This window comes from Candoia aspera, chromosome 1, assembly GCF_035149785.1.
Source record: "Candoia aspera isolate rCanAsp1 chromosome 1, rCanAsp1.hap2, whole genome shotgun sequence".
Classification (NCBI taxonomy): Eukaryota; Metazoa; Chordata; class Lepidosauria; order Squamata; family Boidae; genus Candoia; species Candoia aspera.
In genome coordinates this window covers 306,698,712-306,714,324 of record NC_086153.1, presented here as the reverse complement: position 1 = coordinate 306,714,324, position 15,613 = coordinate 306,698,712, and the positions used below count along the sequence as shown (strand labels likewise).

At 38.5% G+C, this 15,613-nt stretch overlaps 1 protein-coding gene across 1 annotated transcript in view; it reads right to left on the bottom strand.

Annotated features, from left to right (window-relative positions):
• The window catches only part of UNC79 (unc-79 homolog, NALCN channel complex subunit), a 142,632-nt gene that overhangs the window by 60,649 nt on the left and 66,370 nt on the right, over positions 1 to 15,613 (bottom strand). Inside the window, exons 24-30 of the mRNA XM_063290266.1 lie at positions 13,841 to 14,022; positions 13,460 to 13,661; positions 12,441 to 12,620; positions 9,029 to 9,094; positions 8,350 to 8,636; positions 2,388 to 2,570; positions 1,441 to 1,603 (exon numbers count right to left, since the gene is read on the bottom strand). Of these exons, the coding sequence (XP_063146336.1) occupies positions 1,441 to 1,603; positions 2,388 to 2,570; positions 8,350 to 8,636; positions 9,029 to 9,094; positions 12,441 to 12,620; positions 13,460 to 13,661; positions 13,841 to 14,022 (1,263 nt within the window). The remainder of the gene's footprint in view (positions 1 to 1,440; positions 1,604 to 2,387; positions 2,571 to 8,349; positions 8,637 to 9,028; positions 9,095 to 12,440; positions 12,621 to 13,459; positions 13,662 to 13,840; positions 14,023 to 15,613) is intronic.

Sequence of the window (15,613 nt, the reverse complement as noted above, 5' to 3'; positions counted from 1 at the left end):
TCCACCAAATCAGCCTAACAATCCAGCTGGGAAATATAAAACTGCCTTCCAGATTGCACATGGACTACTGTTGTCTCAACTCAAGTACCACAATAACTCCAGAACTTTTCTTTTCCCCAGATTGCTGAAGACCTAAAGCAATGCATTCAGTGATATTGTTGATCAAGGTATTATTAAATGTAATCCTAATATTGTATATGATTTTGTGTGACTTCAGCTACGAACAAATATCCTGCTCATCCTCTTCCAAACCACAGTCATGAAATAAGCTTACAGCAAAGTAGAAAAGGGACTGATTTAAAAAATGACAGATGAGCTCCCCCACCCCAATTACTTATTTCTGCATTTTTGTCCATGTCCTCCTAGGAAAGTCTCTCATGAAAATCTTTTGAAAATGTTATTGAAAATAACACTTAATTAGTCTCCAGTAGAAGAGAATATACTGTATGTATCTCAGGGCTGAACTGTGGAGTCCTTGGAGCTCTCTGAGCTTGGTTGTAGTGAAATCATATACAGTAATGAAAGCTACTACATATAAACAGGGAGCAAGCCCCACACTCACTAGCACTGATGATGTTACCTAGTTGGGTAATGAAATGTCTGCAAGCAAACAACCAAGCTCAGAGAGCATCAAGGACCTCACTAGATTAGTCTGTAATATCAAGTTTAAAAATAAAACTACTTTTCAAAATTCTCCTGAAAAAAATATGTGATTGTATGAAATTATAGTGTTCCCAGAGACAAGATTGTGCAAAACTTGGGAGTAAAATCACAAAAAATGAATAAGAGTGACAATCTCATGAGATTTTGGCCATTAATATATTTCTAAAAATGAAAAGTGGATTTTTTTTTAATCTGTCCAATCTGTCTATTCTCAGAGACTGCCTGGACAAGTCCCTGCAGTTTTCTGGGCAAAGTTTTTTGGAAGTGGTTTGCCATTGCCTTCTTCCTAGGGCTGAGAGTGAGTGACTGGCCCAAGGTCACCCAGCTGGCTTTGTGCCTAAGGTGGGACTAGAACCCATGGTCTCCCAGTTTCTAGCCCAGTGCCTTAACCACTACACCAAACTACATTAACTAAATCACCAACCACTGTTCTAATGACTGTGCATAAAAAGAGTGCAATTATAGGAGTAGGCTGACTCCAGTTATGCCTTCTCACAACCCTGAGAACTCATGCAATATAACTATATCACAGATTATTTTCATAAGATTAGAAATGCTTGAAAAACAGGGTTATTCATTTACAGGGTTATATGAAGAAAGCCAGTTTCCATTCTGTTCTCTTGCATGTATGAAATAAGCTTTTGAGGCTTTTATTTATTATATTCTATGGAATGCATATGCAGCAAAAAAAAAAAAATCTAAAAACTGCAGGTAAACTAAAGGATGAAAATGAAAAATTCCTTCATAACATTTGGTAAGGATAATATGATGTAATACCTTTTTCTTTCTCACTGTACCGGCTTGCATTGCTGTTGTCACTATACAAAGGACCTGCTGTGGCATGAGGCTTGCAGCTGTGATACTGGGCATTTAATGTGTTGATGGTTATATGGACGAGATTCAACACAATTTTACTGATATCACAATCTCTGTAGGGATACTGTGGAAGGAGGGAGGGAGGGAGGGAAGGAAGGAAGATCTTTTTTAAATATTGTGGTCGGTTTCATCTATAATATTTTAATTTATTTTCAAAGTCTGCTACTTTTATTTATTCTTTTATCACTTCATAATCTGGAGCAGGAACAATTCTGATCAACAGTTGTAAGTATGAAATCATGTTGGTACATTACTGGGATGAGGGAATGGTAAGATAACTTTTAAATTACTTTTGCTTTTAAAAGTAGTGTCTGATCTATCTATCTATCTATCTATCTATCTATCTATCTATCTATCTATCTATCTATCTATCTATCTATCTATCTCAATGATAAGCAATCCAGGGCTCACAGGTGACCCCAGAAGCATCCCATTTACAGTCCCTGGTAGAGCTGGCAGAGCCAAATTCCTCAAAAAAAAATATCTATAAGTTTGAAGCAGTAAAAGAACAGAATCATCTGCAAACCCAATTCTCAACATTTGGGAATGACTTAAAATGCACAGTGGGTACTGTATACCTCTACAAGTTTAAGGAACCCACTTTGTCTCTTAAAATCCTTTCCATTTTTTTAAAAAAGAGCCAAAAACATTAGCCCCACACTTCAGTGTTTTCCTAAATCAAAGGCCATGCCTTCTGAAGCCAAAACCAACATATGGTCAAGGTCAAGAAAAGGTTGGTATAACCCACCCCTGGTATAAAACTATAACTGACCTCACAAAGCAACTATACTGAGGTTCTGTTGATGCCTGGATTTGTTATAACTGAAAGAAATAAGGGAAGCCCTTACCTTATATAGGATGACAAGCAGGGCCTTCAGCCACATCTGTCGAATGTGAGGCTTAAGGGACCAGAGGGAACAGCGGGGGGGCTGCTGGAAGTAATGTCTAAGCTGAGGGCACGTGCAGTACTTCAGCACCTGAGCCACCAAAGGAAGAAGGTGCTTCCCTAGGTTAATGTTGTAATCCATCACCTAAAATTAACATTAGATTAGAATTTAGAGCATGCTTTAAAAAGGAAAAAACCCTATTTGAAGGCTCACATCAATAAATTTTCTATAAAATCTTAGCAGTGATTGAAGAAATAAACCTACAAGGTTAAATACAGTGCCTCAGTCAAGTAAAATTTTAGGCAAACCTATGCTCCCTTAGCTGTATTAAACAGCACATTCAGTACAATAAAGTTGTATGCATCTTGATTGATAGGAGTTAATAGTAATCGGTGCTGCTGAATGTGAATGGAAATTAAAATTTGCATTCTTATGATCAGCTGGAAGTTATAATAAAAGATGGTTAGCCGTTTTTGTTAGCCACTTCCACTGCATCAGAGTGAGGAGTCATCTTCCATAACACTGTCAATTTGAACTTCAGAGTTCCCTGTAAGCAAAAATGTCCCATTCCCATTGCTTGACAAAATATAAACCAATGCTCACTATGATTAGCAAGCACCTTTTCATGAATTAAAACTATATGCCTGCAAAAGAATGTGTCCACATAAGTGACCATTTGTAGATGCATACCATCTATACCATACTATACCACCATACCATACTATTGAAAGAGTCATTTTTAATTGCCAGAGACCACCACCATGCCTGCCACTTTACAAGATACATGTTCTAGCAAAGTTGAATAAGAGTGAAAAAATGTCCTCCACCACCCCCAAATGGTGTGGAAGAATAAAACAAAAGCTGTAAAGCCAAACAGATGAACAACGATAGCTCTGGTTTTCAAGATATTATACTATAACTTTTCACTTAGCTATTCAGTGCTCATAAAATGTGTGAAAAGGATAGTGGAAACAAATAGGGTAGCCTCAAATTCCTGATCATAAACATGTATTCTAGCTCTCCTGACTTACATTCAGTCCTTCATTCTGAAGGAGATTTATGAACGAACATAAACATGTAATTCCCTGCGTAGTCTGCACTTCCATATACATCAGGACACTTTAAATACCAACATAAATAAATATCTTAAGCTGATACCTTATATCTATCTTATATTTATCTTTCTTTTCTGTAAGTATTGCAAATATCTCAAGTTGTGTTCTTACATTGGGAATCTTTCTGGCAAATCCCTGGGTAATTTGCCTTGGCCTGAGCAGAAATGGGGAACACAGGGCACTGCATATATTGCTGAATTATAACTCCTAGCACCCCACACTACTATCCAATGTGACCACGGCTGCTGCAGACTGTAGTTCAGCAACATCTAGTGGGCTACAAGTTCTTTACCTTCAGCCTGATAATTAATTTATTCCCGCTAGAGCTTAACACTGTATCATTTTGCCAAATGCTACCCAGTCACAGTGATAGTCTCTTTCAAGGAAAGATATACAACAACACCATCTGCTGGTTTAGCATCCAAAACAATAATTTGATTATTATATAGTGTATCAGTTCTTACCACTAGAACATTCCTTTCAAGAATATTCTGTTACAATAGTAATAATGAAAAAGAAATATCTGAGAAACCGAATTCCTTGAATGAAACATTTCAGAATTAAAGTAAGCACAGAGCACTGCATCTATCTTGGGAATATCCTTCTGTCTTGGTCTTAACCACACTCTCCTTGGCATGTAGGCATCCTTTGCAAGGATTGTTAGGAGCATTCTACAAACAGCCAACTGTAGTTGCAATTCAGCCATACTCACAGCTTAATGGATTGGCCCCTACAACAGCTTGCATTAAGAGAATGTTTGGAGTATTTATTTATTTATTTAATTTATATGGCTGCCCAACTCATACATGGTGTATTAGTATTACTCATATATTGGTATTACTAATATATCATCTAAAAATTAACAAAATGAAAAATTAATGAAGTAATAACAAATTACAAATGAAAATGCATAAGGCATCAGTCCCTGACCCCACTGTCAAGGGAACATAAATATTTCTTCTCCTAACAAGCCTTCATATTTCACCTTCCCATCTTTGTTCATGTGCTATGAGCAACCTGGATCTTTAGGGGATCAGGAAAAGTTACAAAATAATATAACATTAAAATGTGGCAAAAACAATGACAACACAAAAAAAACTATACCTAAGGAACAGCTCACAGTTTCTAAATCAGGAGGGTCTCTTTTATCACACATCTACTTCCAAGGCTCTTTGGAACCAGATTTAAATGCCTTTCTTAAAAAAAAAAAAAACCTATAGTAGAAACCACTTTGATCTCTGGAGAAATGCTGTTCCAGGAAAGAATGGCCATGACTGAGGATACTCATTCCCATGGTCCCTAAAGATGACATTCCTTAAGGGAAGGGTCCCAGAGATTTCAAAAAGTGTGTAGAATTTAGTAACTGCATCTTGCTGTGAGATGTACTAGTGCTTGTAAATGGTTGAGTAAAGATGACAATTAGTTTACATGTCTATATGTGAACTAGCCTCCATGAAGTGTTATCCCCATTTGGTCATATATATACATGCGTGCGTGCACACACACACACACACACAAAGTGGAAAAATGTATATGGAAACTGAAATCCCAAGGCAAGTAAATGCAAAAGGTATCAGCATAGTGAATATCTACAGTAGCAGAAACTGGTGCTAATCTAGTTATCCAAACACTATTTATTTATTTTTCAAATTTATATACCCACCCATCCCATATATATGACTTTGAGAGGCTTACAAACAGTTACTTATTAAGTTAATTAACACATGTAATAAGACAGGAAACCATTATCCTAAATGATGCCCAACCAATGGAATCACATTTTGTTAGTACAGGTAGTCCTCAGTTAACAACAATAATTGGGACCAGAATTTCTGTCGCTAAGCGATGTGGTGCAATGTCATGTGATCTCATTGCCTAGCTATAGAAATCCCAGCAGTCCCCATTGCCATTGTTAACTGAACCCACTGGTTATTAGGCAAGGACCCACGCTGATCCAAGCCATTTCCATTTTGTCCCTCCCAGCCCCGAGCCTTGGTAGGGTAAGGGACTGCCTCCTCTTCAACTCTCCCCACCTGCCTATCCCACCCACCCCGCATCTCTGCCCTTTTCGCTGCCCTGCATTCCTCAGCAGTAGTGGTAGCACTGGTGATGCTGGGGCTGAAGTAGAGGCCTGGGGCCTTCAGCAGTCTCAGCCAGCTGCTGCTGCCCCTGGGCCTCTACTTTGGTCCAAGTGCTATTGGCACTGCCACCACTGCTGAGGAGTGCTGCTGTGCAGGACAGCCAAAAGTGCAGAGATGGGGAGGGGAGATAGACAGGTGGGAAGAGTTGAAGTGTCCATAAGTGCAGGTAGGCTGCTAAGGGCCCGAATTTCGATCACATGACCGTGAGGGTGTTGCAACAGCCATAACTTTGAGGACCAGGTATAAGTAGCAGTCGCTGAAGAATGGTTAACCAAGGATATCTGTAGTTCCAACTCTATTTCATACTGGAACTTCTTAAAATTCTCCTACAGAAGAAATAGTACAACTATATTATGCATCTTCAGATCGTGTTATTCCTAACCCTGGCTATCTGCTATTAACACTGCTGCAGAAAAGCTGCTGAATAGCATTTTTTTAAGTAGCTGGAATCAAGAGTTGCCCAAGTTCTATCAAAAGAAGAAGGTGATTTTTTCAGATACCATTTGCAGCCCTCAGAACTACATTTCACATTGTTCTAGACATTTTTGTTGTTGTTGTTGTTACACAACTTTAGAAAGGCAACTGATAAAAATACAGATACCACAACTTGCTGGAATTTTCAAGGGAAACAGAAGATTGCAGGAGAAAAGGAAAGTTCTAATTGATTCTAAAAATGTTTAAACATGTTTGAATGTAATAAATTCAAAATAAGAAAAAAAAGGGAACATGGAAGGTGCACCTGGACATCCTTCCAGGCACTACATCTCCTTTGGCAGAAATAATAGCTTCCAAACATTTTCTACAGCCAGCTATGAGTCTCTTTATTCTTGTTTCAGGATTTTCCCCCAAACGTCCTTACAGAACTTTTCTACTTCAGAAATATTTTAGGTCTCCCTGCATGCACTACATGTTTGAGATCTCCCCTCAGGTTTTTAGACACATTCATGCCTGGAGACTGTGAAGGTCATTCCAGGCCATTATCTTTCTTTTCTGTAAGTATTTCAAGCTTAATTTGGAGATATATTACAGACTGTTGTCTTGCTGAAATATCCAACCGCTTTTAAATTTCAATTTCCTAATTGACTCTATGGGCATTTAGCTTCTAGAAGAAGCTAGGTAATTTAAACGATTCTTCTTTCCACCCTCACAGTATTTCCTCTGCCATGTCATGTTCCCAGATCAAACGTTCCCAGAACATCTGACCCGACTCACATGCATGAATGGAATCAACCCGGGTTGAAACTTGCGAGTCAGTAGAAATGGGAGGGGGGACAAGCCAAGAGTGTGAAAGCATCTTGTTTGGACTATCTCTGGCATCCAAGGTCAGCCGGCAGAGACATCTACGCAGAACTGAACAGACTGGCACAAAAAGGGGGCTGCATACTGAAGAAGGGGAAGGGGTGGAAGTCATTGGACTGTTTTAACTTGGGGAAAGCACGGAAAATGTTGGCAACATTTTCTCTGTATTGCACATTTCATTATCATTAAAGAGATTACTACTTAACATGTATGAATTGGATTTAATGGTGGAATTACATGCCACTGGCTGCCACGCAACCCCAAAACATAATAGAGCCACCCCAGTAGCTAACTGTTGGCAAGGTATTCTTGCCAAAATGATTCAGGCTTATCAAGGTTTTCTACTGCATAATTTAGATGATGACTTTTGTGATGGGATCAGAGGAAAGGTTTCCTTCTGACAACTCTTCCATGCAGATCATTGTATGAATAACACTACAGTCGGCTCTTTGGACAATTCCTCCAGTGTCAGCTGAAACTTTTCATCAGGTTGTTGGCAGTGAACTGCCAGTTCTGTTTTGCTTATCTGATGAGTTTTCAGGGAATTCTAGCAGATATTTGTCTTCCAGATCTTGCCTTGACTTTAACAGTTCTGTGTTTAATTAAGTTCCATATCTTAATAATGTTTGCCATAGTTGAAATTGAGAGCTAGAAGCATTTAGAGATTTTTTTTGTATAGCTTCCCCCTGCTTAGTATGAGTAACATATCTATGTTTTCAAATGCTGAGTCAATTGCTGGGAGGAGCCCATGGTTACTGAAAGTAGACTATAATCTGTCCAATCACAACCTGAAAGTTCAGAAGGATCAAAGTATTTGTTCACCTATAGAACTGTCTTCTCCTGGCTTATTGCAAGCCTCATTAGATAATACGCTTTCTGAGCCTTATGAAGAACTTTACGGTAAAGGAAAATAAACCTGCATCCATTGGGTGTTCAAACTTTGTGAATTTACCATATTGACTTTTTTCTTTTTTTTAATCTGTAAACAATTGCTCATACATAAAAAAGTTCCATTCATTCAAATTTGCAAAAAGATGTCTTTTCATGTGTGGAAATTGTATCAATTTCTGTTCACTTAGAGACCCATTAAAATATATAATTTGACCTTATGTGCCTAAATGTTTGCACAGAACTCTAGATGTACATAAGTATGTACGTACATAAATGAGAGATTAGGACTTTTTAGAAAAAGTGCACATAGCAGTGCCTTTTTTCCTTTTCTTAGAAAAAAATGCCCCATGTACTATTGAATTCTTCTGATTATGGCTATAAATTTCATTTTCAGGAGGTGCAATAGAGCTGCCAGCCAGACCATGAGGGATAACTTGACAGGTTGTACCAAATGCAAAAAGCATAAAGTTAACTCACTTGTGCAATTCCTGCAATAAAAGCATTAAAGCAGGTTGAAAGACGCATCTTCTGAGGTGCAATCATGAAGCACCCTTCCTGTTGATCGTAGCCCAGCAAGACATATAAATGGCGCTTGACTGTATTGAAGGCTTTAGCACTGCTGATATCTGATTCTGCACTACTCTCATCCTTTGCCATAAACTTCATCAGCACAGTAATGAGTTGGTGGACTGTTTGATGATCAATGCCAGCATCCTCTGGGAGAAGGTCCTTTATGGTATTATCATTCTCTGGAGAAGGCTGCCCTGTTACCACAGAAAAGTTTTTTAAAAATGTAATATAGAGATTATCACTGATAAGAAAGGCTAAATGTCCCTTTTAAAGGAGGCTTGTAATCTCCCATGGCTGCAAAACAGGAGTAGATACCATTTTTTGTGGCCAGGGGACAAAATAATAATAATAATAACAACAACAGCAGTATCAGTAGCAGCAGCAGCAGCAGCAGCAAATAATAATAATAATAATAATAATAATAATGCTCCAAAAGCAGCAGGTACAACTATATTCCAAGCATTAGTGCTGTGACCCTTTAAACTGAACCTTCTTCTGACTCATATATATGACTATTGGAAGAATATTCAAAACTAAGAAACACTGTTTTCTCATTTATGTAGCTATATATAAATGCAGTAGTCACCTTGTGTTTCTTCTGGTGTACCACCAAGGGCTGGGGCAGACTGTTCCTGTCTGGTCAGCCTGGCTGCTTAAAAAAAAATGAAAAGCTACGGTTAGCTTGTGGCATTATGGCATCTTCAAGAGCCATTACTCAATGGAGGGTCACATATACTGTGTGCAGATAGTCCAGGCGTATTCTAGTGAAGCTGGAGAAACTCCTAACTTTGCCAGTCAGTGCCACCAATGCTAAGTTAGAAAGCCACTGCCAGTCAGCGTGGGCAATACTGAGTTTGATGGACCAGCGTTCCCACTGGATATGAAGAAGTTTCCTTATTTAATAATAAATAATAATTTATTAAATTTATATCACCCAACTCACAGCCACTCTGGGCGGTTTACAAATTGTTAAAAACATTTAAAGGTGTAAATTACCTAAATCATCATAGTGTCAATAATCTCTGGTTAATACTGTACAAATATCACAGTGCCCAAATAATATAATGTATTACTTGCATCTTATAATAATACAATAAAACAATATTTAAAAACAAACGTTTAAGAACAAGGAAACAACAAGACAGCAAATAAAGGGTAAAGATAGCAAAAATGACAAAACTGGATGGGAACAAAGGAAAAACAACTTCCACAATCTAACGGGGGTTTCAATCAACCTCATCAAAGGTTGCAAGCTTATGAAGCAGAGGTGTTACACAGGCATACGAAGGCATGCCCATCATTGCCTGTGCTGCTGCATTATGGGTGGTCTTCAAGGGCAGCCCTGTGTAGAGTGTATTGCAGTAGACAAGCCATGACCAGAGCATGAGTGACTGTCTGAAGGGCCCCCCAATCTAGGAAAGGTGCAACTGGCTTACCAGAGGAAGTTGTGCAAAGGTCTTCCTGGCCACAGCTGCCACCTGCTCAATCAAGCAGGAGCTGTGAGTCTAGGAAGACCCCCAAATTGCACATCACCCGTGAATGGGAAAATGTCACCTCCGGGCAGCCCAAACACTCACAGCCACTCGGTCGTGGTAGGATTGAGTCAGAGATGGTTCCTCCCCATCCAAATCTGCACAGATTCCAGGCACTGGGACAGAACTTTGACAGCCTCATTTGGCTGGCCCAGGGTTGAAAGATATAATTGGCTATCATCAGTGTACTGATTATACCAAACCCCAAACCAGTAGGTAATGTCACCCAGCAGTTTCATGTAGATGTTAAAAAGATGTGTTTCTTTACAACTTGCCCCAGAACTTTGAGGAAAAACACAGCCCAGTAGAACAGCACATACTTTGAATTTAGAAGGTCTCAAGTAAAAATTGTAAACAATGCTGAACTAGTTGTCAGCTGTCTTGTACAAGCTTCCAGGAATTCATATCTCTATACTTAGGAAAAGTGACTGAAGACATCAAACAAAAAGAAAGACTAGATACAGGAATACTTCCTGGAAGGAATTTTAAGACACAGTTCTACTAAAAATCTTCATGTGTGGAGAAATCTAGGATCTGCCTATATTTCTACATTACTTGAGGAAGTTGTTCTATTCTCCACCTTGCGAGAACAAAGTTCTATTAGAGTGAGTATAGTAATGCTGTCTATGCATAAAGCAGTCCAGAAGCCACAATTTGCACAGAATGAAGTAGGCAGATTACTGACTGTGTATAATAGTGAATTAATATTACACTTCAGCTAAAAGATCAGTACTGGTTGCCAGTTTTTTACCAAGTCGGATACAAGACAGGGATATTAGTATGCAAACTCCTAAACAACTCAGGACCAGATTATCTTAAAGAAATCTCCAGTTACAAAATTAGCCCCTCAGTACCTACCTTTTGGGGTGAGGTCCTGTCCTCCATGCTGTGGCCTGCAAAGTTCTGCTTGGTGATGATGGGGAAATGGATCTTCTCCATGGTGATACTGGTACCTTGAAATGACCTCCCCTCTGCAAAATGTCAGGCTCCAACACTGACATATTTTAGGTATCAAGTTTATATTTTTATATTGGCCTCCCCTTGGCATAAATTCCACCTGGCATTTCTACATTAATGGATTGCCTTCACTCTGTTTTAAGCTTGTCTTTGTTTTTACACTAGTTGTACTCTATCTTATAAATAATCCCATAGCCTTTCTAAACCATTTCAAGATTTTCTCTAATGAGAAATTATATGGAAATACTTTAGATAAACAATGAAGAGGAATCTTGTGAACATAATGGCTCTCTAGGTATCCTTATATTCCATTGGGATGGGAAGAAAGTGTTCTGTCCTTAAGCCCTGCATCTACATTGCTCTTAAACTGTGGTCTTAGGCAAGTCACTCGATTCAGCCTTCTTTACAATATTGTATCACAGTAGCAAATATAAAGAGGGTGGAAAGGGTTATGGTGGCATATCTGCCTTGTATTTGGTTGGGTGGGCTTTTGTTTCACTTCCACTTCTTGTTTCTTGCATGGGGCACAAAATATGCTATGTCTTGTCAGCTTTTTGTTTTTAACAGTGGACAATAATATGCATCTGGGAAAAAGATGAACATGAAAGGAACAGTATTTTCCCAGTGTTTAGAAATGAAATGTAGTCAGTGATATATTATAATAACAGAAAACAAGAAACGCTTATATGCGTAGATCTGAACAAAACAGATTGGATGAGTTTGGTGTAGATCGATCTCAATAGTAAGAATGGTTAGCTGGTGTCACTTGCCAAATCCTTGTTCTCTAGAGTTACCAGTCAACTATAGTTATAAAGCCAGATTGTTATTAATTTATTAGTGGAAAACCATGATTATGGCATTGCCTAATAATCATGTGTGTGTATTTGTGTGTAGATGCACATACACACACATATATACATAACACATATACACTAAGAAGTATCACATACTTTGATTTCTCCTTTTGTAGACAAGGAGGCACCACCCACAGTGTACACAGAAACTGTGGTAAACCACCAGAAGTCTAGGAGAATTCAACAGCATGCAAATTTAATAAAACAACCAACAAAAATGGCTTAAGGAAAAAGTTCTATAAACAGCCAATGAGAACTGAGCATACCCCTTGGCCACAGAACAATATTGTAATGATAGTGGGGATACTACAAACCAGCATCAGGTTGGGAACAGTATGGAGCATCCTGGAAGAGGACAGGATTCCAACCAATCAGGCAGAAATAGGAATATGCTATATAGCAATATTTTGTTGTAGAACTAATTTATAAAATAATAGTAGCAAACAGAAATATATGGTGGATTATATATATTTTATTATCCCATAGGTTGCTGCTAGAGATCTTTAGTAATATGCTATAAACTGTGAATAAAACAAGCAGTTAAATTAACTGTTTTATCAGTTTAAAAAAAATCTGGCCAAATCCTATATTTCATCTCCACCTAGTGGCAATTGTGCAACAGAATTAAAATGGAGAAAAAAATAAAATACTCAACGGATTTTGGTTGTTAAGGTTTCTGGAAGAGAAAGTGCCCTCTTGGACTCCACTGGACCTTTCACACTGTCCCTCAAAGAACGCACACTCTTCTGTCGATTCCGAGCAAACCGAGCTCTCTTGATCTTCCACATTGCTGTATCACTTAAGTTGGCAACATTTGTCCGGACAGCTGTGATTGCTTTTCAAACAGGATTAAACCAAATTTCATTTCATAGCATGCTTCAGACTAAGTTGTAAATCCACACCTTCACAGCACACTCTGTAGTTTTCATACTTGGATTCAGAAATGTGCATTTAATTGTAACACAGGGCTTTCAAACAGTGTGCCATATCCTTTCAATGTATAAGCACAGAGAAATAATTCAGTGTACAAAAAATGCTTTGCCCAATATCAGCACATACTGCTTAAAATGATATAGTGGTTTCATTCAAAAGAAATGATCTTAGGCTGGTAAATATTGGTCCAAGAATAAGACATGTGACTGCATGCTTCTTCCACAAACTTTTCATATTCAGTTTTCACAAAGTTGTCTTATTTATTCAAACCACAGGTTCCATGAGAGCCAGTTCTCTGTCTTGGGTATAATAGGAAACCATGATTTAAGTAATAGATAGTATCACTGAATTTGGGCACAAAAAGAAAAGGAGGATCATGAAGGAACTTACAGACACATACCTTGTTCTTAGTTTAATAAACTATAGTTTATCAGGCTAAAATCATTACTTCTGAACTAGGTCAGTTTTTTAATGCATGTAAATTCTTTGAAGCAGTAAATGTATTTCTTTTGTGTTGCTACAGCCAGGCTAATGTGTGGTACCATAATCATCAGTACCACACTAGTAATTGGAGTAACTGACCAAATATTACTAGTTATTTCCACAGAGGGAACATAAGATTTAATAGGGTTATTCATTGCAGATATGGACCTCTTTTTTTCCACAAAGAAGAGACATTTTAGTTTAGGAAACTAAATGTTAACATTATAAAAAATAAGTCATGCTACCAAGCATTCTTACTTGTTGGGAAGGGAAATTCCTTGTTGCAGTCCAAGTGAAGTTGTGCCTCAAGAGAGAGTGTCTCAAACCGATTCACAAAGAATTCCCAGCTCAACGCTGGAATGTCTTGCTTGAGAAAATGGAGCAGCAAAAGCTTGCTAAGAATAGTGGGTCTGTCCTTGACTACAGTATCAAACTGGAAATCAAGACAAAGACATAGTCCCTAAGAAGAATAAAACATATAACAACAATTACTCCAAGTTATCAGAGAAAACCGTATTTCCCAATATCATCAAAAAGTTTGAGAGTACATACTGTAAATGGATTTAACTTTAAATCTACCAAGAAATTCCAAGTCTGCAACTATCTGGGACCGTGTTTGTTTCTTTACCATTAACATACCTGCAAGGCTGGCCTTTTTATGGTGTCTAAGAGAAGACCTGCTCTGGTGGCCACAGCTGGATTGACATCCTCCACAGCAGTCAGAAAACAACAAAAGGCATGTGCCAAAGAATATTTCAGTAGATGGTTTTTGGTCACTGAATGAATATCCAGGAATCTACACAAAACTGCTACTTTCTCTACTGTAAGTAGACAGCAAATAAAGAAAAGAAGCATGTTAACTGAGACATTGGCACCATGTCAACTTTTGTGAGAGAGCAACCACGAAAGACAATCTAAATGTTTGTCTCTGCATTCCATCTCTGCATTCCAGAGCTTGACCAGTTGTATGGAAGAAATGTCTGCCAGATCATTGTGAAAAGTCACCAGGTTCATAGGTTCCTAGGGAAGACCATTCTAAACAGTCCCCACTATTGCATAGGTCAGTAAAGGTGATGAGCTGCATAGTGACTAGGAAGTGACCTGACCATGGCAAAGAACTAACATTTCAGATTGCAAGCCAACTGATCCAAGCTAAAAATGTGCAGCCACATTTTGTTGGGCTGGAGGTCACCAGCACTAAAAGCCAAGGGATCTCCAACACCGGTTCTGCAACAAGGACAAGTAAGAGACACTGTCAGGCAGCAGGATAAATGGTAAACCAGGTTCTCTTTTTCCCACTGATCCCCAAATTTGCTTTAAAGAATCACCTGTAGGTCAAACTTGGGGAGCATGGGAACTGCAAAGTGGAAGGGGAATCTGCCATCAGTGTCCATTCCAGTGGTAAGCAGACATCATGGGTGCATCCCAAACTAGAATTTTAGTGTCACAGCTAGCTTATTCCTTGTGCCAATGAATTCTAGGATTAAACTGATGTAAGGATACCTAAAAGCTTCAGAAATTCATCAGACACAGCAGCAACAAAGAACTGAAAACATATATTCTTGTGTTTCTTGCTCTAACAGTTGAGACTGAGGCAGGAGCCAATGGTTCCCAGGATGAAGATGGCCATTATCTAAATATATATTAACACTATGATTCAAGGACTGCACCAAGTATCAGTTAATTCAGGAGGGCAGAAAGAAGGAGCCTCAGTTTTAAATCCTTGAGTATATATAAAAAATCCTGATATCTTTGCACTATAATGACCAATCATCAGTTGTGGATGTTTAATCAAGCCAAACAGTGTTTTTAAGCCTCCTGCCAAGTACAGCTGAAAAGTCAAGCTAAACTGTGAAGTGTCAGAAGATTTGGATTTATTGCTGAATCCTGGTCCAGAAAACCTGACACTTGCATAACTTTACATTTTTATTGCTTTTTTAATACCATGCATTCAATGGATTTCCTAAATGGACTGAAAAGACTCTTTCTCTCCTACTCCTCTGTGAAGCTGATTAAAACCAAAAACACAGACTAGAATATGTGATCTTTACAGATTTCATATTCCTTGCTTTCTACATACTTGCATATTTTTATAACTCCTTTACTGCATTGTTTATTTTTATGATGCTTTTAACACACTTTTAAATTATGCTGATTATTTTTTTCTCTGTTCCACAAAAATGAGGCCTATAATTTTTAAAAGAAGTAAATGCCTGGACCAGGAGGGCCTTGCTCATGGTCACTCATGCCTTGGTCACTTCCCATTTGGATTATTGCTATGTGCTCTACGTGGGCCTTCCCTTGAAGACCATGCAGAAGGTACAAGTGGTCCAGAATGCAGCTACGCATAGTGTTGGGCATCTCTAGGTTCGTCCACGTTATACTCCTGTTGTGCAAGTGTACTGGCTCCCA